Below are 25,135 nucleotides of genomic sequence, written 5' to 3'. Positions count from 1 at the left end.
TGGTAAGTGTCATGTGCGATTATTTTATGTATTAATTTTCATTGAAACTAATTTATATTTTTATAATGTAACAAATTACAATATCTGAGCATGATTTAGTTTTAAATATAATTGGATACTATTGTAAAATAAAATAAACACAATAGTTTAGTAGTTTTCTTGGAACTTTTTTTATGCACAAATTTGCCTTTGAAACAAATTTAAAAATATTTTTAATGTTAAAAAAACAAAAAATTGAGCTTAATTTGATTTTTAATAAATTGAAATCAATATAAAATTTCTTCCAAATATGGTTTCTTCCAAAATTGGAAAAAATATAATGTGCTTTTATAAGTGCCGTAACAATAATACTCATACACATATCTTCATTAAATATTCAATAAATATTTCAAATTTACTAATCATTAAATTAATTTGTATTATATTATTTAAATATTTCTAAAATTAATATTTCAATTTTTTGGCCAATATTTCAATTTTTCATTTGTTTCAATATATTTTTAACATTTATTTATGAATAAAATATACAATTTTTTTAGACTTTCTTTACGAAAAAACATTGTAATACTCTATGGTCATCTCAGATAGATAATACATATCTAGATCTAAATTAATTAAATTATTTTCCTAATAAAAAATAGTTTGACTCAAAAAGATTTGTTTAACATAAGACTAGAGTTATATTTATCTAGATCAAAATTAATTAAATTTTTTCCCTAATAAAAAAAGTCTGACTCAAAAAAAGTTATTCTTAAGGCTAGAGTCATACTTACCTAGATTTAAATTAATTAATTTATTTTCCTAAAAAGAAAAATTTGACTCAAAAAGATTTGTTTAACATAAGACTAGAGTTATACTTATCTAGATCAAAATTAATTAAATTTTTTCCCTAATAAAAAAAGTCTGACTCAAAAAAAGTTATTCTTAAGGCTAGCGTCATACTTACCTAGATTTAAATTAATTAATTTATTTTCTTAAAAAGAAAAATTTGACTCAAAAAGATTTGCTCATTTATTTTTATACCAAAATAGTACTCTTGACAACTAAGTATCCTCTAATTCAAAAACTAATTTTCCACCCTATAAATAGGAGGCAATTCTTAGCAAAGTAATACACAACAACAGTAAGAATAATAAATTCATTTCATCCCACATATCCTAATAAACACATCTCTCCTCCTTTTTCTCATTTTCACCATGGGTAGAAAGAAAGTGAAGTTAGCTTTCATTGAAAATAACACTGAGAGGAGAGTATCATATAGAAAACGAATAAAGGGTTTCTTAACCAAGGCTCGTGAACTCAACATCCTTTGCGATGTTGAAATGGCTACCTTAGTCTATAACCCTTACCAAAACGAACCGGAGATATTTCCAAATCATGAAGCTTCCACCGACCTCTTTACAAAGTTTAGCAATCTTCCGGAGGAGGATAAATCAAAGAACATGAAAACACAAGAAAATGTAATCATGAAAAGGATCAAGAAAATTGAGAAGGAACTTGAGAAGGTGAGGCAGGAAAACAAGAAAATGGAGTATACAAACCACATGTATGGATTGTTGAATGGTGAAGAGATGCCCAACAGTAAGCACCCTGAATATCTCAACGATCTATGTTATGTGATCAATAAGAACCTCAAACTGATAGATGACTCGATCGAAGCAAAAACTCATGAAGAAGGTTCAACATCGAATGCTCCCCAACCTTTTGTTGGACCCATGGATTCTGGTGGGACCAACTTCGACATATCATGGGCTCCACTTTTGGCCCATGTTGATGATCCAGTACTATCTGAGATTCCACTTTTGGCCCATGCTGATGTTCCAGTACTATCCGAGATTCCACTTTTGGTTCCATCTACTGTGCCTGGAAGGACCAACTTCGAGGGACCAAGGGCTCCCCTTAATTTGGTTCCTGATGTAATTCCAACATCGATGGTTACTCTGAAGGCTCCATTGATGGGTCCTTCAAGCGCTTCTGCTCAAGTGCCTGAATTCATGAAGACTCCTCTTCCATCTGATCTTTCGTTGGTTCCTTCTTCATCATCTTCACAAAGGTATGCTGAAATTGCCTATACAATGGCTTATCCAATGTCTTCACCAATGCTTGTTCCTCCGGTAGCACCACAACTAGACCAGAATATCCTCTCAATGAGTGCATCAGAGCCAATGGAGAATAATGTTAATGACTCATTTGTCATTCAAAAAAGTCCTTCATTTTCTGAGTTGCTGAGTTTCACTGATGATCAGATACAAACTTTAATTGACGATACATCTTTCAACACTAATGTTCAAGAGTCGAATCCCCATCACAACAATTTATAAGGATCTAGGAATGTTGCAACTTTTATTTCATATAAATTTCGAAGCATGACAGTAGTACTTTTTTTGTGTAGTGTTACTTAAATATATGATACTTGTCTTAATTTTATGTGTTTTACTATTAAAACATTAGATAAGTTCTGAATTGCTTCTCAACTATGACTATGACTCTAATATTTAATTGATCAGAACTTATTTGAATCTAGTTGTATGGTTTCCAAATTTATAATTATGATAAAAAATAAAAACAAAATGATGATGAAATTTAATTCAAATATTGCTAGGGAGGTTGAAATTTCTTTGATTAAGATTTTTTTATGACAAGTGTTGCTTCTCTGTTCTTTATATTCAAATGCTATAAAAATGTTGTTCTCCCTTATTTTTTCTTGAAAAACATAATATATGTGAAAAAAAACAACAAAAGGTTATCCCCGCATACATAACATTTCTAAATATTAAGGAGTGACAATTCATTTCTTTATACATAATAAAGGATAAAAGATTCAACGAGAGTTTTTAATTGTGATTTTTGTATGTTAAGCTTACTAAATTTCAAAAGATATTATTCTATGACATAAACTTACTTATTATCGTTCATCAAATAATAAAAAAATATAAATTTGTTTAAATTGTGTTCTACAGACACAAGCCATCAAGAGTAGTCCCTTCTGTGACGAATGAGTCTTCAAATCATTATCTTCATACCACGACTCCGATCATGGTTTTCGATTTACTATATCGAAGTGACAATGGAAGGAAACTACTTCACAAAATGTGCTTTGACAGCGAGCGAGATTTTTGAAATTCAATCAGAACAACATTGGGTGGGTAACATATAGAATTCTTGTCTAAGTCGCGTGGAACAAAAAATGTGCTATACTGCAAGAATATATTATTTTAACCACGGGTACTTGAGGGGAACAATTTTCTTGAGGGGACACCGTTCATTCGGCGGACTGAATTTTCTTCTTTAAGAAAAATATTTTGAATATTGTTTTAATTTGTTTCTAAGTTTATTTTCTCTACTGGTTTTCATTTCGTAGTTTTAGAAATGCATTTAAACTTTATTTTTTCTTATCAAGTTCTTCAAATTTTTTGTTCTAAGTATCTTATGAATACATGACTAACAACAATCTTAAGGAAATTAATATATTATTGGTATTTTTTTATATTCTACTAACTGAAGCAAAATCATTGAAGTAGAAGATTAATATACTACTTCTTCAGAAGTCGGTACCTTGTTTAGCAAGATTGAATTGAGAATATACTAAAAAATTGGTGGCATTCTAATTAAAGATTACACTAGGTAACCTTCTTATTATTTATATAAGGAGGAAAATAGTATGTAAAAATTAATTCTTTTGATATTTATCACGTGTATCTTTGGAAAAAGACCTGCAAATCATATGTTTTGAAATGAATTTTTCACGAAAAACAATGATGTCTTTAAAAATCTTTAGCTTGTAGAATGAGAGATGCGCATTTTTGTAGTTTGCAGAATGAAAGATGCACGTTTTTTTTATATAATAGTATGTCAAAATATTATAACTGGAAGACTATTTGAAAAGGAAAACATTTCTATGTGATAATATAAGAATATATTTTATTCTGTTTGCGGTAACTTTTTTATGGTCTTGTACTCATTGTGAATTGATTGTGTTTGGTTTCTGTAGAGTAAATTTTGTTGTAGCTTTCTACTCAGGATAAATAAGACCTTGCAATTGGTTTGAAGAATATGAAAACTTCATCTAATAAGTCACTGTCGTACCTTTTGTTTTCTATAAATTTCACTGTTAAATAGAAAAATTTATATAAAAGTTTTTTCTTTATTATTAATATTCTAAATACTTAGTGGTGTGTCTAATTGTGATAGAAGAAAGATCAATGGATTCACGTGTGTTTTTTCGTGTCTATAATAGGTTCCTCTATGAAATGAATTTTCACACAGTGTAAAGATTGTCAAAAAAACTGAAGCAATATAATTCTTTCGTAGAATAATATTTCCTTTCATGCTTCCATTGATAGTCTGGAAAAATATGTTGAAAAGTTATTTTGATTTTTTGCTTATGAAAAAGTAAAATTAGATTAAGTGTCGAATTTAAACTTGGACTACAAGATATGAAATTTGATGATATTTTTGTATAATGTTAATTAGATCCAAAAAATTCTTGGAGTATATTTGATACTGTGATCGTTGAGTTTCTCTTTTACTAGCATATGGTATGACAAGTATGGAACAACCAAATCATATTTATACTTGTTAAAAATGATTGAATTTTTTAATGAAAAAGTGTCTTCAAAATGTTGTGATTTTTCATGAAAAGATATGTCTATTAAATATAACTATTTGTATAGACATGAATATTGGTGAATAACCATTTGTCATGTTTTGTAAAAGAAGCATTTAGACTATATTGTCTTTATTGGACCCAATGAAACTTTGTTCATGGGTAGTTCTATAACACTCAATTAAAAGTTATGGAAAGGTCCTTCCAAAAAGGACGTTTGACAATGTGATTACTCTAAACAATGTTTATATTATACGAAATTGTAAGAAATAGGAACAAATATTTGTGAGGAAAAACTACCTCGCGGAGAGCTTTTCAAACTCAATACTTTTATTTGTTCTTACTTGCTTGAGTCAAACTGTTTGTGACATGAGCACTTGGAATATGTCAATTAGGAAAAACTAATAAACTTAGAAATTTTGTTTTACTTTGAGTGCAATAGAAAAAAAATGTCAAGTTTGTGTGGAATATAAGTATGTTGAGCATTCTTATAAATGTGTCAAAAGGAATTCTATTTCCTTAGAGTTGATTTACACTGACATATGTGATATGAAGTAAATACCATCTCGTGGTGGGAAAAAAACATCTCATAACTTTTATCGATAATTGCATTTCATACGGTTATGTCTTGCTGTATGGTAAGGATGAGCATGAAAAATGTTTTGGGGTATTTAAAAAATACTCAAAACTATATCTTGCATTATAACAATATCAACCATTATTGAAAGGATATAGTAATGCAAATTGGATCACCGAGATTAAATAAAGTAAAATTCACGAGTGGATATGTATTTATTCTTGGTGGATGAACATTCTTTTGAAAATCTTCCAAAAATAAATGTATCACTAGCTCTACAATAATCTCTAAGCTAGGTTCTCTAGATAATGACGGTGAATAAGTTGAAAGACTCCAAAATTTGTTGATATATATTCTTTTTTGGCCAAACCTTTCGCATCAGTATGCATACACTATGATAGTAAAGATGCAATAAGTAGGGGATGAATAATGATATATAACAAATTGTCTTGTCATATAAGACATATATATTATACCGTTAGAATACTACTTTATAAAGAAACCTATTACCACTTACTGATCTAATTATGAATTTGATCACATATCTACATAGCTAAGACGTTAAGAAATCCTTACGAATTTAGGAGATTGAATTAGGAGAGTAGAACTCTCAAAATTAATCTTAGCATGAACTGGTACTTTTTAGTGTCATGGGTTGAAGATGTGTTGTCAAATGAGGTTTAAAATTATTAAAGTTGCTCAGTGGTTCAGCGCAAGCCGCTAAGGCGAGATTTTCCTGGTAGGACAGGTCCACTTTAGCGGGGTGAGGACCGCTGTGGCGGAACAAATACAACTTAAGTAAAAAATGAATCGAAAAAATATTCTATTATGCACTTTTTCACTTTGAGAGCTAGGATATGACCCCAGGTGTTTTCTTGATAGCTTTCCACTATTCTTAAGGCTAAATATAAGGTTTTAACTCCCTGAATTCGACCTTTGATCCATAAAATGTAAACTAGTGGGTAATTATAAATGATCAAGAGTTTTGATGTGGAAATTATGGTAAAAAAATCTCTAATTTAGGTATAGGAATCGCGGGTTTGATCAGGGTTGATAGATTTGATTGTAATCTGGGTGATTAGACATCGTTTATTGATTCTCTTGTTATATTGATTATTTTGTAGACCAAGAACAAGCGAAAATGATTCGAAAAGGTAAGAATCATGTTTTTAGGAGATTCAAGCTTTGTTTGAGGTAGTTGATGGTCTAATATCATGTTGTGTGTTATATGTTTGTTATTACTTTATTATGATATATGTATTTGTGCAGATATTGCATTTGATGATCACACTAATCGTAAATGAGGATAGACAGATAATTGAATGTCATGAATCATGACTTGATTGTATAATTAGGAGAATGTACTTTGTGATTGTGATTGTGACTTGTTGAATGGATTAGGTGTTGCATTTCGACACACTAACTGGAATCGATTGTCACAGACCCACATAAACAATGTAACATATATCACGATCTGACATGCTAACTTAGAACATGCACCACGTACCGGTACACTATTAGTTAGGGTTTACGTTCCATGAGAGGAGCAATAACTTGCCATAATATTATATCTTGAGAATTGTAAAATGTACGTCGTTCATAAGTGATGTTGATATTGTATATGTTTGGTATATGCATGTTGTTATTATGTTGTAATGACTTATGTATGTTGCTCTAAGTGGTTAGACTCGTGATCCTACCAGTACATTATGGTTGTGTATTGACACTACATTTGTTCTTTCTTTGTTAAGTACAAGGCATATTCAAGCAACTAGGTTAATCCTAATTTTTTTAAAAGACAATTACGAAAAAATTAAATAAGCTTATTTTTCATTTCTCTAAAATAGAATCACAAATATAAAAAAAAATCATGAATTCTGTGAAATTAATAATTCTAAAAAGATGTTGCACGTTAGTTTGGAAGTGTCATGTGCGATTATTTTATGTATTATTTTCATTGAAACTATTTTATATTTTTTTAATGTAACAAATTACAATATCTGAGCATGATTAGTTTTAAATATAATTGGATAGTATTGTAAAATAAAATAAACACAATAGTTTAGTAGTTGTCTTGTGAAATTTTTTTATGCACAAATTTGTATTTGAAACAAATTTAGAAATATTTTTCATGTAAAAAAAACAAAAATTTGAGATTAAGTTGATTTTTAATAAATTGAAATCAATATAAATTTCTTCAAAATACGGTTTCTTCCAAAATTGGAAAAAATATAATGTGCTTTTATAAGTGCCGTAACAATAATAATCATACACATATCTTCATTAAATAGTCAATAAATATTTCAATTTTACTAATCATTAAGTTAATTTGTATTATATTATTTAAATATTTTTAAAATTAATATTTCATTTTTTTGGTCAATATTTCAATTTTTCATTTGTTTCAATATATTTTTAACATTTATTTATGAATAAAATATACAAATCTTTTAGACTTTCTTTACGAAAAAAACATTGTAATACTCTATGGTCATCTCAGATAGATAATACATATCTAGATCTAAATTAATTAAATTATTTTCCTAATAAAAAATAGTTTGACTCAAAAAGATTTGTTTAACATAAGACTAGAGTTATACTTATCTAGATCTAAATTAATTAAATTTTTTCCCTAATAAAAAAAGTTTGACTCAAAAAAAGTTATTCTTAAGACTAGAGTCATACTTACGTAGATCTAAATTAATTTATTTATTTTTCTAATAAGAAAAATTTGACTCAAAAAGATTTGCTCATTTTTTTTTATACCAAAATAGTACTCTTGACAACTAAGTATCCTCTAATTCAAAAACTAATTTTCCACCCTATAAATAGGAGGCAATTCTTAGCAAAGTAATACACAACAACAGTAAGAATAATAAATTCATTTCATCCCACATATCCCAATAAACACATCTCTCCTCCTTTTCCTCATTTTCACCGTGGGTAGAAAGAAAGTAAAGTTAGTTTTCATTGAAAATAACACTGAGAGGAAAGTTTCATATAGAAAACGAATAAAGGGTTTCTTAACCAAGGCTCGTGAACTCAACATTCTTTGCGATGTTGAATTGACTACCTTAGTCTATAACCCTTACCAAAACGAACCGGAGATATTTCCAAATCATGAAGCTTCCACCTACCTCTTTACAAAGTCTAGATAAAAATTATTATTTTTTACTCCTTAAATAAAGTGTATTTCCTCTAATTTCTGAAAGAGAAAGAAATAGGGTTAGGGAGAGACATTAATTTTTCCCCCTTTGCAATGAGTTCAGTGGTGTAAACAATTGACTTTTCTTATAGTTAGGGATGAGAGATTTAACTAGATTTAAATTATGATATGTGTGTCAATTAAGTTTCATTACCTGCAATGAGTAGTGTATGTTATAAATTTGCTTATTATGATTCATAAATAAGATAAAAAAAAATAACATAGTTTAAATCATGATCTTTTGTCTTAATCTTTTTAACTCGCAAAATATATATTTAATATGACATACTTACTTATAAGGTTAGCAAATGATAAAAAAAATTTAACTAAATTTAGATTGTACCTTTTAACCTTTATATCTCCACTCACAAATATTATAATATGACATATTCTTCTTATAATTAAAGCGAGAATATAAAAAAGATTAAACATTCAACTAAGCTTAAATTGTGACCTTTTCAGCTCGCTAAATTTATTTTACAAAAAATTATATATGCGATAATTACACTCTATTCGTTTAAAAGAGAAATTTATTTATTCCGAAGTAATATGCATCAATAAAACTAAAATGATTGGAAATTTTGCTTGCACATAATTTCTTAGGGTAGTGATTATCACTATTAATATACACAACCATATACTAAAACCGATAAGTTGTTCTTGGCAATAGAAGATTCATCATTTTCAGCCTTCAGATATTCTAAGAGAGACACGATGGAACTTTTCATTCCCCGAAAAAGTGTTGGATTCAGGATTTTTTCTCAAAGGGGCCGGGTTTAAGGTATAAAGAAGAAGTTCAGGTGATAATGTAAGTACGCGGTGAGTGTTGGATTCAGGATTGTGTTTGGTTTCTGTAGAGTAACTTTTGTTGTAGCTTTCTACTCAGGATAAATAAGACCTTGCAATTGGTTTGAAGAATATGAAAACTTCATCTAATAAGTCAGTGTCGTACCTTTTGTTTTTTATAAATTTCACTGTTAAATAGAAAAATCTATATAAAAGTTTTTTCTTTATTATTAGTATTCTAAATACTAAGTGGTGTGTCTAATTGTGATAGAAGAAAGACCAATGGCTTAACGTGTGTGTTTTTTCGTGTCTATAATAGGTTCCTCGATGAAATGAATTTTCACACAATGTAAAGATGGTAAAAAAAAACTGAAGCAATATAATTCTTTCTTAGAATAATATTTCCAAACGAGGTTTCATGCTGCCATTGATAGTCTGAAAAAATATGTGGAAAACTTATTTTCAACTATATGAAAAATATTATTGAGATCATATTTCAAAATCTAGGGAATTTTTTGCTTATGACAAAGTAAAATTAGATTAAGTGTCTACTTAAACTTGGAGTAAAAGATATGAAATTTGATGATATTTTTGTATAATGTTAATTAGATCCAAAAAATTCTTGGAGTATATTTTAAACTGTGATCGTTCAGTTTCTCTTTTACTAGTATATGGTATGACAAGTATGGAACAACCAAATTATATTTATACTTGTTAAAAATGATTGAATTCTTTTATTAAAAAGTGTCTTCAAAATGTTATGATTTTACATAAAAAGATATGTCTATTAAATATAACTATTTGTATAGACATGAATATTGGTGAATAACCATTAGTCATGTTTTTTAAAAGAAGCATTTGGCCTATATCGTCTTTATTGGACCCAATGAAACTTTGTTCATGGATAGTTCTATAACAATCAATTAAAATTTATGGAAAGGTCCTTCCAAAAAGGACGTTTGACAATGTGATTACTCTAAACAATGTTTATATTATACGAAATTGTAAGAAATAGGAACAAATATTTGTGAGGAAAAACTACTTCGCGGAGAGCTTTTCAACTCAATACTTTTATTGTTCTTACTTGCTTGAGTCAAACTGTTTGTGACATGAGCACTTGGAATATGTCAATTAGGGAAAACTAATAAACTTAGAAATTTTGTTTTACTTTGAGTGCAATAGATAAAAATGTCAAGTTTGTGTGGAATATAAGTATGTTGAGCATTCTTATAAATGTGTCAAAAGAAATTCTAATTCCTTAGAGTTGATTTACACTGACATATGTGATATGAAGTAAATACCATCTCGTGGTGGGAAAAAACATCTCATAACTTTTATCGACAATTGCATTTCATACGGTTATGTCTTGCTGAATGGTAAGGGTGAAGCAACAGAAACAACTAGGCAATATAAAATTGAAATTGAAATCAGTTGAGAAAAAGATAAGAACTGATAGGGATGAGGTTATAAATCTCATTTTGCATACATATATTTGGAAAACGGATTTATCCATCAAACTACTGTCTTATTCACGAAAATCTAATGGAATTGCAGAATAAGAAAATGAACTTTGAAGGAAATAATGATTGCATTACTTATAAGTTTAGGTTTGCCACAAAACTTGTGTGGATAAACTAATCCTTATTGCAAAAGGAAACAACAAAAAATTTTGTCTTTTCAGAAAGAAAGCAAAAGTGCGGGGGTGTCTAGCCAAAGTCCAAGTTCATATTCCTAAAAGGATTAAAATAAGACCTAAGAATTGTGAAATGTAAAATTAGGCTTGAGTAGTTTAATGAAAAGTCCAAAGGACCTTGTAAAGAACAAAACGAAAAACGAGAATGTACTTAATAAAGATATCCAGACGTGTAGTAAATGTCAAATGACATCTACTATCTTCAGAGCTGATTTTTGTAACATTTCATGTCTTATGTGGACTCCTCCTTTTGGAACAATGGTATCAATAATAAGATTGGTTCAATCTTGAGCATCATATTGAGAAGTATTATATATATCATGAAGTGTACGTGATCAAATATAGCATATGCTATTAATAAACTGTGTCGGTTCACAAGTTATTCCAATTGAACTCATTGGATGAGCATGAAAAAAGTTTTGGGGTATTTAAAAAAATACTCAAAACTATGCCTTGCATTATAACAATATTAACCATTATTGAAAGGATATAGTAATACAAATTGGATCACCGAGATCAAAAAAGTAAAATCCACGAGTGAATATGTATTTATTCTTGGTGGATGAACATTCTTTTGAAAATCTTCCAAAAATAAATGTATCACTAGCTCTACAATAATCTCTAAGCTAGGTTCTCTAGATAATGACGGTGAATAAGTTGAAAGACTCCAAAATTTCTTGATATATAATCTTTTTTGGCCAAACCTTTGGCATCAGTATGCATACACTATGACAGTAAAGATGCAATAGGTAGGGGATGGATAATGATGAATAACAAATTGTCTCGTCATATAAGACATATATATTATACCATTATAATACTACTCTCTCGGGAAATCTATTACCAATTGGAGTTTTAATTATGAATTTGATCACATATCTAGATAGCTAAGACGTTAAGAAATTCATACGAATATAGGATATTGAATTTAGGAGAGTAGAACTCTCAAAACTAATCTTAGCATGAACGTATTTTTTAGTGTCATGGGTTGAAGTTGTGTTGTCAAATGGGGATTTAAAATTATTAAAGTTGCTCAGTGGTTCAGCGCAAGCCACTAAGGCGAGATTTTCCTGCTAGGGCAGGGCCACTGTAGCAGGGTGAGGACCGTTGTGGCTGAACAAATACAACTCAAGTAAAAAAATGAATTCAAAAAATATTTTATTCTGCACTTTTCAACTTTGAGAGCTAGGATATGACCCCAGGTGTTTTCTTGATAGTTTTCCATTATTCTTAAGGCTAAAGGTAAAGTTTTCACTCCCTGAATCCGACTTTCGATCCATAAAATGTAAACTAGTGGGTAATTATCAATGATGAAGATTTTTGATCTGAAATTATGGTGGAACAATCTCTAATTTGGGTATAGGAATCGTGGGTTGATCTAGGCTTGATAGAGTTGATTGTAATCTAGGTGATTAGACATCGTTTATTGATTTCCGTGTTATATTGATTGTTTTGTAGACCAAGGACAAGTGTAAAGGATCCAAAAATATAAAAATCAGGTTTTTAGGTAGAAAATGCACAAGTATCCCCTCAACCTATGCCTAAAATCCTAGAGACACACTTATACTATACTAAGGTCCTATTACCCCCCTGAACTTATTTTATAAGAAATTTTCTACCCCTTTTCGGCATACGCCGCACTAACTTGAAAAAAGTCAACCAGCATTGGGCTCACAAGATAGTGCCACGTAGACCAATAAATTTTGGGGGTTAATAGGACCTTATTGTAGTATAAGTGTGTCTTTGAGATTTCAGGCATATGTTGAGGGAGTACTTGTGCATTATCCCCTTTTTAGGAGATTCAAGCTTTGTTTGAGGTAGTTGATGATTTGATTTCATGTTATGTGATATATATTTGTTATTGTTTTATTATGATATATGTATATGTGCGGATATTGCATTTGTTGATCACACTGATCGTAAATGAGGATAGACGGATAATTGAATGTCATGAATCATGACTTGATTGTATGATTAAGATAATGTACTTTGTAATTGTGATTGTGACTTGTTGAATGGATCGGGTGTTGCGTTCCAACACACTAACTGGGGTCGATTGTCACAGACCGACATAAACAATGTAACATATATCACGACCCGACATGCTAACTTGGAACGTGTACCACGTACTGGTACACTAATAGTTTGATTTTGGGTTCCATGAGAGGACCAACAACTTGCCATAATTTTATATCTTGAGTATTTTAAAATGTACGTTGTTCATAAGTGATGTTGATATTGTATATGTTCGATATATGCATGTTATTATTATGTTGTAATGGCTTATGTATGTTACTCTTAGTGGGATAGCCTCGTGATCTTACCAGTACATTATGGTTGTGTATTGATACTACACAGAGTACAAGGCATATTCAAGCGATTATTAATGGACCTTGCTTAGAAGATTAGTGATTAACGAATTCAAAAATGAGTCGGTTTCTTTCAGGCTGTCGTGAGTTTTATTTTCATATATGTCCACATTCCGGGCTTAGACTAGTACTTAGGATTTCTTATGTTTAATTTGGTTGTACCCATTTTCCTAGACTTGTTAAACTTGCAATTTGGTACATTGAATTTAAGTTCTAGGTGTTATTTCGCATTTATTTTGGTTGTTAGACTTTTGTTTGGAGTTTATGAGAACTCTTTATTTCTTCCTTAGTATTTAAATTTGCTTTCGTATTTTTAAATGTCTTTATTTTTTATTAAGTTGCTAGTTTGCGTTGTAGTAGTGGTGCTCTTATTGGAGAGTTAGTGTGGGTGTTAATCAAGATGGTTTGGATCGTGATAGGAATTATCACAATTGACTATGTAAACTCAAAGGATAATGTGTCAAATTCACTTACAAAAAAGTCTAACTAGAGAGAAAGTTGAAGGGTCATCTAAGGGAATGGGTTTACGGCTTAGGACAAATCATCATTGCGGTAACTTTACCTAGAAAACTGGAGATCCTAAGAGCTAGGTTCAAGGAGAAAAACAAAGTTGTGACTTACGGTTCGGCATTGTCAACCAACTCAATTAGTTCTCATGATGAAGAACAATGTTCAGGAACAAGGATATAACATGAAGGCTTGTTAATGAGTTAATAATGCTTAAAATTTTAAATGATTTTCTAAGTTTGGGAGACTTGACCAAATGGTGTATCTTCGCAAGTAATATGATTAGAAATCACCTATGTGAGTGTGAAATGTAAGTCTGTTCAAATAGGATGATTTTCAAAAGTCCATCTCTTTATACACTCATGAAACTAAGGTGTTTATGGCTTAAACAAACACAACCGTAAAAATCATAAATGATGAGGGGTTAATTGTGTGACATATGATTATCTACGTATACGTAAAAAGTTGATGGTTCAAAGATATCAAATCTATCGTTGATTGATCGAGTATCCAATATATGTTTATGAGTTAAAAATACTTAAAATTTTAAATGATTTTCTAAGTTAGGAAAACTTAACCAGATAGTGTATCTTCGCGATAACACTATTAGAAATCACATGTGTGAAGAGTAAGTCGCTTCAAAGAGGATGATTTTCAAAAGTCGTCTCTATATACACTCATAAAATCAGGAGGTGTTTATGGTTGAAACGAACACAGCCGTAAGAACCATAAACGGTAAGGGGTTGATTGTATGACATATGATTGTCTAGGTATACATAACAAATTGATGGTTAAAAGATATCAAATTAACCAATTGGCCGAGTATATCCGATATATGTTCACTACAAAAAGTTCAAAGGAAAACATATTCATCCAGATGAAATTAATTCTTGCTTGTAAAGTACACACGTGTCAATTTCTTTGTCTTGGAGTCATTGTCCATTCATGCGGGGGATTGTTTGGTTATAAAAAGTATGAATGAAAAATAAAGAATTGTGACTTTTATGAAAAGTTGTGACTTCAATGAAAGGTTGTGACTTTTTCAAAGGGTTGTGACCTTTTCGGTAAGAAACAATAAGAACATTTTTTCATACTACCCTTTATTTTCTATAGATTGAGGGATTTCTTCTCATTTTAACTGAACCAATTTTCTAAATTTCTTTTACTACGTACTACTAAATCTGTTATTCTAAGTGTACTTTGCTGTCGTTGTATGGTTTCCTAACACCGTGAATTTTAGGTTGCGATACAGCAATTAGTAAGATCGTTCTATCCTGGGAGGATATATTACATTAAACTCATGTACTTGAGAAGAATAATTTCCTCCAGGTAATACGGTGCATTCAGTGGGATCGATTTTTTTCTTTAAGAAAAATGTTTTTTATATTGTTTATAATCTGTTTCTGAGATTATTTTCGAGTAATTTCCCTAGATAGTCACTCATGTTTAGAACATTATCTAGGAATATCACTTATGTTTGTTTTAGGACTACAATATCACCAAACTTTACCTATTTTCCTCAAAATATATTTAACACAAAAAAAATTTCTCTTTCCTAATGAAATTTCATATTACATTACTCCTTTTTTTAAAAAAAATTATTATTAACAATTTTTCAAAAAAATTAGACAACTCATATATTATGCCCAGTAAGAAAATGACATAATAAACTGTAATATGAGCTCCTCCGGTTCTTCAAGGAATAAACTAACGAATTTGCGTAAGAAATTGTCTCCTGAGGTGCTATATATCTTTGTTGTCGACCAAGGATATCACCACGAGGTGAAAATAAAGTTTTCTCCTAATTTTTTTACTTCTTAAGCGTAAATTGTGAAATAATTTGAGTACCATGATATTGGAGTAATTTTCTTAGAATCTAGGGATTTTTCGTTTGCTTATTTTTAAATTGGATATTTTATTGTTTGAATCTGGCTAAGCTTTGAACAATTGTTTATAGTTTGTGTACAATGAACAAAAAACCTTTGATTTTTTACCTTGGACAAGCAACAAATTTTATAGTTTGTGTAAAAATCAATGTTCCTAATATCCAGTTTATCTCTAAATATCCAACTAAATCTATTGTCTTCTTCATGAGCTTCAAGAAAATAGTTTAATTTTTTTCTCGACAGGAATACTAAATTTTCGTATGGATATAACTGCAAATCTCATAAATGAAACATAAGATAAAGATTTTCGCTATAAAATTGAAGTAACTAGATTTTCATAGAAAATGAATTAATGTTCTCTCATAGATTACATTAAACAAGTTGTCATTTAAAAAGTAAAAAATATTATTAATAAATTAAAAATGTGACATGACATCCTAGTAGGAGAGAGATAATGTATGTTTTGAGGAAAATAGGCAAAGTTGGTGATATTGTAATTCTAAAACAAAACCTAAGTGGAATTCTAGGTAATTTTTCAAACATGAGTGACTATCTAGAAAAATTACTCATTTTTTTATATATTGATTTTGATTTTCTAATTTATAAAATATTTTTTAAACTTTATTGTTTCTCATCAAGTTTTTCAATGTTTTTGTTCTAAATATCTAAAGAATACAGGATGAACAATATATATATGACATAACTTACAAATAGGTTTTAGATAGAAGAGTAATCGAAGTTCAACTAAACTTAGGTTGTGATCTATTGTATGTTAAATTTTTTAACTCTCATAGAAATATAATTAGTATGACATATTTACTTATAGGGTTAATAAAATAAATAATGACGAAAGATTCGAGTAGGTTTAAATTAAATTGTCCTTTTATCCATTAAATCTCCATTTCCAAAAGTCAAGACTTTTTTATTTCTTGATAGGGAAACTTTATTGATTGAAACTAAAAAAAAATGATTTGGACAAAGAAGAATTTACTAATTAAGTTTAAATTTTGACCTTTTAACTGTTAAACTTCATGACAAAATCATAATATACGACATAAATTCAATACATTTATGTTTTCATCTTTCGTTTTGGTTTTATACAGATAAAAATTAGCTAGAAAAGATAGGATAAATTTAAATATAGAGCCTAAGATAATTAAAATTTAACTTAGTTAACATACTTGAGCATGATTTGATTTTTAATTTAATTGAATACTACTCTTAAAATGAAACAAAATTATTTTTTTTTTCTTTCCTCATTATGTGTAAACACATTAGTTTGGTAGGTATTTTGTGAATTTTTTTATGTATTGCTTTTTCATGAAACTAATCCAGAAAATTTTTTAATGTAACAAAAATCAATTTTTGATGTTTCAAATAATTGAATACTATTCTTAAAATGAAACAAAATTCTCCTTTCTTTCCTCAATATGTATAAACACATTAGTTAGGTAACTTTTGCTTGAATTTTTAGAATTTTTTTTAATATAACAAAAACAAAAAATTGAGCATGATCTGATTTTTAAATATGATTGAATGGTATTCTTAAAATGAAACAAAATTCTGTTTTCTTTTCTCAATATGTTTAAATTAAATGCATTAGTTTGATAAGTGTCTTGTGCAATAATTTAATGCATTGCTAGAATTTGCTTGAAACCAATTTAGAAACTCTTTTAATGTAACAAAAACAAAAGTTCAGCAAAATTTGATTTTAAATATAATTGAATAGCATTCTTAAAATGAAACAAAATTCTCTTTTCTTTCCTCAATGTATGTAAACAATCATATTAGTTTGATAACTGTCTTGTGCAACTATTTTTATGTATTGCTTTTGCTCGAAACTAATTTAGGAATTTTTTTATTTGAACATGATTTGAATTTTAATAAAAGTGAATATTATTTTTAAAATGAAACAAAATTCTCTTAATTTCTCGATATGTGTAAGTAAACACATTAGTTTGGTAAGTATTTGTGCAATTATTCCTCCAATGTCTAACTTCAAATGGCACCACAAATAGACCCTTTGATGAATGTCCCCTCCATGAGTGCATCAGTGCCAATAGATTAACAATGTTAATGGCTCATTTGGCACTCCACGGAGTCCTTCATTTTATGTATTGTTGAACTTGAATGATGATGAAACAATGTCTCTACTAGAAAGGAACTTTTTGAGCCAACGAATCGAACGTTTAGGGTATTTCTTTAAATTATCATTATAATCAACATAATTAATTCCATATCTTTGTGTGTAGCCTGAACTCCACTCAAAACTATCCAAGAATGACCATACGAAGTAACCTTTTACATTTACACCATCCCTGTTAAAAAAAAAATTGATTTATATTTAAAAAATGTATATTCAAATATATACAATGCACTAAAAGGACAAAAAGAAGACTTACTGAATGGCATCCTTGATAGCCAATAGATGTTGACGAATAAAATCTGGTCTTTGCAAGTCATTTACTCCTTCTACTATTGTTACATTAGAATCACTCATTCCTAAGAAAATAATTCTCAAGGCAATTTAGTCGGGATATCAGACATTGGATGAGAAAAAAATATGCATATATAATTATTGTAGGTAACATTTCTGGTTATGTAAATAATTGGATTTTTGTATTTCTCCTTTGTATACACTAAACAATTCCAAAAGTCCTTCTGGGACAACGAAAACAAAGAAAAATATTCTAAGACAAGGTCTAAAGAGAGAAAAATGACATAGATTGACAAATCATAAGTGTATACACGTTCGCCAATAGGTATTCCATTTTTTAGGCCATACAACAAAAAGTTACAAACGTTGTTACTGTTGAAAATATAATTAACTAATAAAAAGTAATTAACCTGATTAAGATACTTGATAATCTTCAGGGTAGGTAATATTGACAGTGTCAGGGTACATAATATTGGCTGCATAGGATGAAGTGTAGTAATTTAACCCTAAAAAATCATAGGAATTTTTCACCATCTCAGCTTCCTCAATAGTAAATTTTGGTAATCGATTTTTTACACGTTCCCGCATACTTACTGGATAGTCTCCATATGTTATTGGATGCATAAACCTTAATTTCCACACAAAAAAAAACTATTATTTAATTCGTTGTACGTATGAAGTTATTGTAATGTAAAGAAATAAATTCGATTAATTACATGTTGGGTTCACTATACAATGTGTAAATGGATAATGATACATTATAGAATAAAGATTGGTGAATATAAAAATGTGAAAGTGCATCAAGTATGAATGAAGTTATTTTATTCAAGAATACTCATGACAGATGAATGCAATCTTTCATATTTTTAGGCTACATTTTCACATATCGTGCATGAATTATAGTGTTCACCTATAGTCTATAAATATTTGAATTTTTCTCGGATATTGACAAAACTTTTTAAGTTAACAAAAAGATAAACACTACATGCACTACAAAAAAACTGTGAATTACATTAGATTTTCTTAGGGATTAGTATGAAATTTTATAGGAAATTTACTTTTCTGCAAATTTTATATTGATTCCAAGAAAAATCCTCATTGTAATTCACAGTTTTCTTATAATGATGGTAAGAATTCTGTTTTTCCAAAAACTTCAATTGTGATTACAAGTCATTGAGTGGTTTGCTGGACAACAAATTTGAGGTACCGCTATTTGTTTGTCGTGAGTCATTCTATCCTGAAAGGATATATTTCATAACCTCAACTACTTGGGAGGAAAAATTTCCTTAAGAAAAATCTGTGAATTCAGAAGACTTAACTCTTCTCCCTTTCATCTTATATGATTTTTGTTTCCAAAATTTATTTAACTTCATATGGTATATTTCATCATTTGTATGAAATTTATTTGAAGTGGAAAAACAAATTTTGCACTACGAAAAGTTAACATTACCATCCGAACATGAAATCAAGAGTTTACATCTTCCTTCTTTATAGAGTTTGGCACAAACCAGTAGCTTATTAACGATATTCCTATCTTGCCTTTAAATGAAGCGTGAGCAATTAAATAATATCAGATAAATTGAAACGAAAGGATGTACTTAACTTTTAAGAGAAGAAGAGATGATTAATTTTACCTTGTATTTGTCTCTATATAAATTAACTGCCTTTGCATGGGCTAAAAGCATGTGGTGACCAACCATGTAAGGCTCAGTTGCTGCATTTCCAATACCACACATATTACATCTGCCTGGGGCATAGGACCCCGCTACATACCCAAATAACGCATATGAATATGGTTCATTAATTGTGATCCAATCTTTAATTCTATCTCCAAATTCTTTGAAGCATAATTCTGCATAATCTCCAAAGTCATCCCTTATAGTTTTTTAAAAAATAAAACGTTCGTCAAAATATAATATAAAATGCACAAGTATCTCTTCAACATATATTCAAAATTTCAGAGACACACTTATACTATATTAAGATCCTATTACTCTCTGAACTTATTTTATAAGTAATTTTCTACTCATTTTCGACCTACATGGCACTAACTTGAAAAAAAAAATCAACCAGTGTTGGGCTCACAAGATAGTGTCACGTTGGCCAAAAAGGGATAGAAAATTATTAATAAAATAAGTTCAGGAGGTAATAAAACTTTATCATAATATAAGTGTGTCTATGAGATTTCACGCATAAGTTAAGTTTTGTGCATTGCCCCTATAATATAATATAATATAATATAATATAATATAATAAGTCAAACGGTAAAGGGCTGTGTTAGTTACACAATTTGTGGACTTAAAAATCCTTGATAGTCTTGTTCAAGGGCTTAAAAATCCATGATTCATTCATTCTGATTTTGAAGAATTTGTAATCTAATAAGAACAATTGATTATTTTACCAAAAAAAAATATGAAAAAAGGTAAGAAACACAATACATATACAATTATTGAATAAGGAAAAAAAATTATACACGACTAAATTTTAGAATTACCTGCGAAAATCGAATTCAATTTTGGGAGGGATAAATTGAATTTTTGCCAATTTGAAATTCCAAATCGGATAGAAATATTGATTATAGGAGAAAAGGTGAAATATGAATAAGAGAGATAATATTGATTTGTATAAAATTATATACAAAATTTAAAAAAAAAAAAGTTTTGATACTATTGGTTTAGGAATAGGTGGTGGACCCCATTAATTATAGAAAAAAAAACTATAATTATAGAAAGTAAATAAATTAAACTATACCAATATAAAAAAAACTATAATTATAGAAAGTAAATAAATTAAACTATACATTTATTATATAATTACTTAGGGATGTTTGTCATCCCATGTTATTTTCCCTTATTTAATTACAATAATATAATTGTCGTTCAGTTATATTTAGCGGCAATGATAAATATGGTATATATAATTTGTACTTTATATAGACATTGTTAAAAGCTTCTCTAAATATGATGTCATTAACTTTATTGTCATAAAATATTTTTACGAAAATAAATATTATCATTAAAATAAAAATTTATTGCCGACAAATTAAAGTATCTCTTTTGTTATTGTATAGAATTTAAAAAGGTAGAGAAAGCTTTAAATCTTTTATTCTTAAACTAAAAAATACCTGAAATATTTCAAAATATCTTAATCTTAAAACATGCAAAATAATAATAACAACAATTAAAGAATTTTTAAAACTAATTAAGAAAACGAAGAAAAAATAAACTGAACGGAGTACAATAAATGAAGACATTTAAAAAAAAAAAAAGGTAGTAGGTGAAAAAAATTATCCATGAAGCACAACTAGTACTCCTAGTGAAGTGAAGATTATTTTATTGGTATTGTATTCTGACACATGGGATCCCTATTTTACTTAATATGGACTAAAAATAATATTAAATAACTGTGTAAAATAATAATCAAAGTTAAAATTCTGAAAAATTACTAATAATGGAGTTAATACAGTAAAAAGCTTTTAATTATTTTTTAAAAAAGCAATTTGCCCAAATCTGTCAAATAATATAAAAAGGAAGTGAGTGATTTTTCTCTTCTTATCCAATTATTGGGGCTGACATCTATCGCCACATTTCAGATTTAACCGCATATTATATATTCGTAGTTGCAGGATTTGAAGAAAAAAAAAAAGGGTCGTTGGTTTATAATTCCCTCGTAGTCGTTATTATTAGTATATTTTTTTTGGTATTACAATGGTGGGAGGGGAATGGAATCTCAAGCCAATCATTGGGCAATCATGCCAATGATTGGCAATTAAGGGAATTCCTTGAAAAAAAAAAAGAAGAGAAAAGGGATTTGGCACATTGCAGTAACGTTTAGGAAGGAAAAAAAATGAGGAGGTCACGTTGGAGCAGGGGTTGTTGATTCTTACTTTATATATATATAAAATTAAGATATTAGTTTGATATATTGAGATAGGTAATTAATTATTAGGTGTATATTATATAATTTAACTTTGAATTCAAGGGTATTGGGAGATGTAAAGTTAAGTTCTTGCTTGAAATTTAGCAAGTATGAAAAATTTGACATACCAATATATATTAAGATTTGGAGTTTGGTTGAAAATATGAGTGAGTTTTAGCGTCTATGAAAGACATATAATAATTTGAATGTCTACAAAAATTGCTTACTTACGAATATTGTAAAATTGGTAGATTGGGAACGTTCCGAAACCTTGCGAAAAGGAAAGGAAAAATCTTAAAAGATTCGTGGCACAAGTTCGGCATCTAAGGTATGTTAAGACTTTTTAAACTTGTTGAAGGACGTTTTCCTAATTAAAGATTAAAAAATGAAAATAGACAAGGGGTTAGGGGGAAAGATGGTGGTCTCGTATCAATGGTGTGACGGGCATTGGTACGAGTACCGGTGTTATAAAAAGGAAAAGTACTATTATAGAATGTGGATTGAAATTTGAGAATGTCAAAGCATATGGGCATTAGCTGATATATTATTGACTTGAATTCCTTATATGTTTGTGTTTTATTTTATTTCACCCGTATAGTTGAGATAATTGAGGTGGTTATATATTATATTCATATTGATTGATTGAGATGCATCATCATTCCCTCTATTGAAACAATATTGTGCACATGCATAGAGATGAGACTGAGTATAAGTTGGGCACGTGGAGATCGTCCGTGCTGGGGATGGTGAGATGTTAAGATTGTAATTTGGGCACGTGGAGACCGTCCGTGTGAAAATTGTTTGATATTATGATAGTGCGTTGAGATCGTCCGCACAGACACGTGGAGATCGTCCGTGTCGGTATATGGACCTCGCGAGTCCCCCATGGGTCATGAACTCTCGATGTATTTCCGAGGAGTATCATGTATATACGGTTGAGTGAGTACTGGGTATTCTGAGACATATCATTACATGGCATCATATTGCATTGCATTTCATCCCATCATTCATTCTTGATGACTATATGTTTCGTTTGGTGTTTGGAAAATATTAAATGTTGATTTCCTTTATTGATGAAACTTAAATAGTAAGTGTAATATATATATATATATATATATATATATATATACACTTGTACAATCTAAGAATTTATTTTCTTATATAACTCCCGTCACTACTTCTTCGTTGTCGGTCAATGAGACATACTGGGTACACGTGGTTTCGTACTCATACTAAGCTTGTTGCACACTTTGTGGTGCAGATTCGATTCCGAGTAGGAGCACATCTCGTGGAGCAAATTGAGTCCGGCTTAAAGTTTTTGGAGTTGTGGTGAGCTGCTTGGCTGTTCCGTGGCCCACAACTCCCTCTATCTTTTATTTATTCTGTTATTAGTATTCAAACAGGATATCCCTTATGTTAGATTTGTCATTTAGTTTCAGACTTGCATCGAATTTTAGAAGCTCTTGTACTTAAGACACCAATTCTTGGGGTGATATATTTTATCTTCCGCATTTCGTACTTATAAGGAACTCAATGTTGGAGATTCTTGCTCAGCGTTGGTCTTTTTTACTCATTTGTTGGTTTAGTTGGGTTGGCTTACCTATTGGTTGGGAACATAGGTGTCATCACGACTTGCAAAATTTGGGTCGTGACAACATCTATCGCCACATTTCAGATTTAACCGCATATTATATTGTTACGCAAATATTTTTATCATAAATGTAAATATAATTTATTTTATAATTTAAAATAATTATATATCATTTTATTAATTAGTAAAATAATTTGTGTCAAATCTTAAGGAAGATACCCCGCTTTTCAAATACATTCTGAATATATATATATATATATATATATATATATATATATATATATATATATATATAGAAGATACCCCGCTTTTCAAATACATTCTGAATATATATATATATATATATATAGGATGAGAGGTAAGCGATAGGGATGCACATCGGTTGATTCGGTTTGATTTTATTGTTTATTATTTGATTTATCAGTTTTCAATTTGTAAATACGTCAAATCGATAACCAAGCCAATAACATATTTCTTATCGATTTTTGGTTCATCGATTTATGGTACTTAATGGTTCTTTTTTCGGTTTAAGCAATAGAAAATACTCATATATATTAATATTCACAGATAAGAAAATTTTCATATAAATCATATGATTTTTTCAGTATTTGGCATGAAATAATAATCATAAAAGTAATAATCATTTTTCTTACAAGTTTAGACATTGCACACATTAAAAGGCAAAAGTGCGAAATTAACAACCGTCTTTCAGCAAGTCTAGGTAATTGGCACATTCAAGTTTGAAGTGTGCTTGAATTACAGAATGAAACAATAATTAGGGTTTTAAGTTATACTGAGATTTAAAGTAATAGGGTTCGTAAAATGTTATATAACTAGGGTTTACTAGTGTAGAGATACAATAGTAAATTTAGCATAGTCTTATTAGGTTATGGTTAGACCATTACAAAAATCTTAAAATCGAATATCAAACTAATAACCCAATGAAAATTTTTGTAAAATCGTTTAAAAATTGTTAGCCCAATAATTCAATATCAATAAATCAATAGTGTTTTTCGATTCAATTTATTGGTTAAATCAGTTTTACACACCCTTAATGATTGTGATAGAAGAAAAGTGAGCGAGAGAGTTAATATATATTAAATATACGTAAGTTGCACGTTAGATACATCTTTAATACGAGATACAATCTAATGTACAAATACTAAGTGAATGAGAGAGGGATAGACACATGTGAGAGGACGAAGCCAAGTGAAATAGGAGAGAGGTCAACAAGAGAATTTGTATGAATCACACTGGAATATATGTGCATGTGAATAAGAATATATATATAAGACCACAAACTTCAAATGTATATTTTACTTTTCAAAAATATTGTGTCAAAACAAAACATGAAAGACAAATTAAAACAAATGAAAGATATATATTTGTAAGTTTAATTGAAAACTTGTTCTTTAACTTTTTGAATTGTAAATTTATATATTTGTAAACTATGTAAAAAATATTATGAGTCACAATAATTAACAAATTAAAATATTTTTTAAAATATATAAAAATTTTACAGTCAAAGTCAGGCTAGTTTAAATTTCAAAATTTTGAAAA

General features: G+C 29.1%; 1 protein-coding gene across 1 annotated transcript; it reads left to right on the top strand.

Moving 5' to 3' along the window:
* Nucleotides 1-1,043: 1,043 nt before the first annotated feature.
* LOC104645292 (agamous-like MADS-box protein AGL92) lies at nt 1,044-2,425 on the top strand. Its single transcript, XM_010316656.3, has one exon. The coding sequence runs from the start codon at nt 1,197-1,199 to the stop codon at nt 2,319-2,321; it is 1,125 nt and encodes a 374-aa protein (XP_010314958.2). The 5' UTR covers nt 1,044-1,196; the 3' UTR covers nt 2,322-2,425.
* The last annotated feature ends 22,710 nt before the right edge of the window (nt 2,426-25,135 follow it).

The sequence above is a fragment of the Solanum lycopersicum genome, chromosome 1 (assembly GCF_036512215.1).
Source record: "Solanum lycopersicum chromosome 1, SLM_r2.1".
Lineage (NCBI taxonomy): Eukaryota > Viridiplantae > Streptophyta > Magnoliopsida > Solanales > Solanaceae > Solanum > Solanum lycopersicum.
This window is presented reverse-complemented; position numbering and strand designations above follow the sequence as displayed.

What these genes read in the sequence shown, in the direction of transcription:
- LOC104645292 (XM_010316656.3), top strand. Translation starts at nt 1,197, where the DNA reads ATGGGTAGAAAGAAAGTGAAGTTAGCTTTCATTGAAAATAACACTGAG.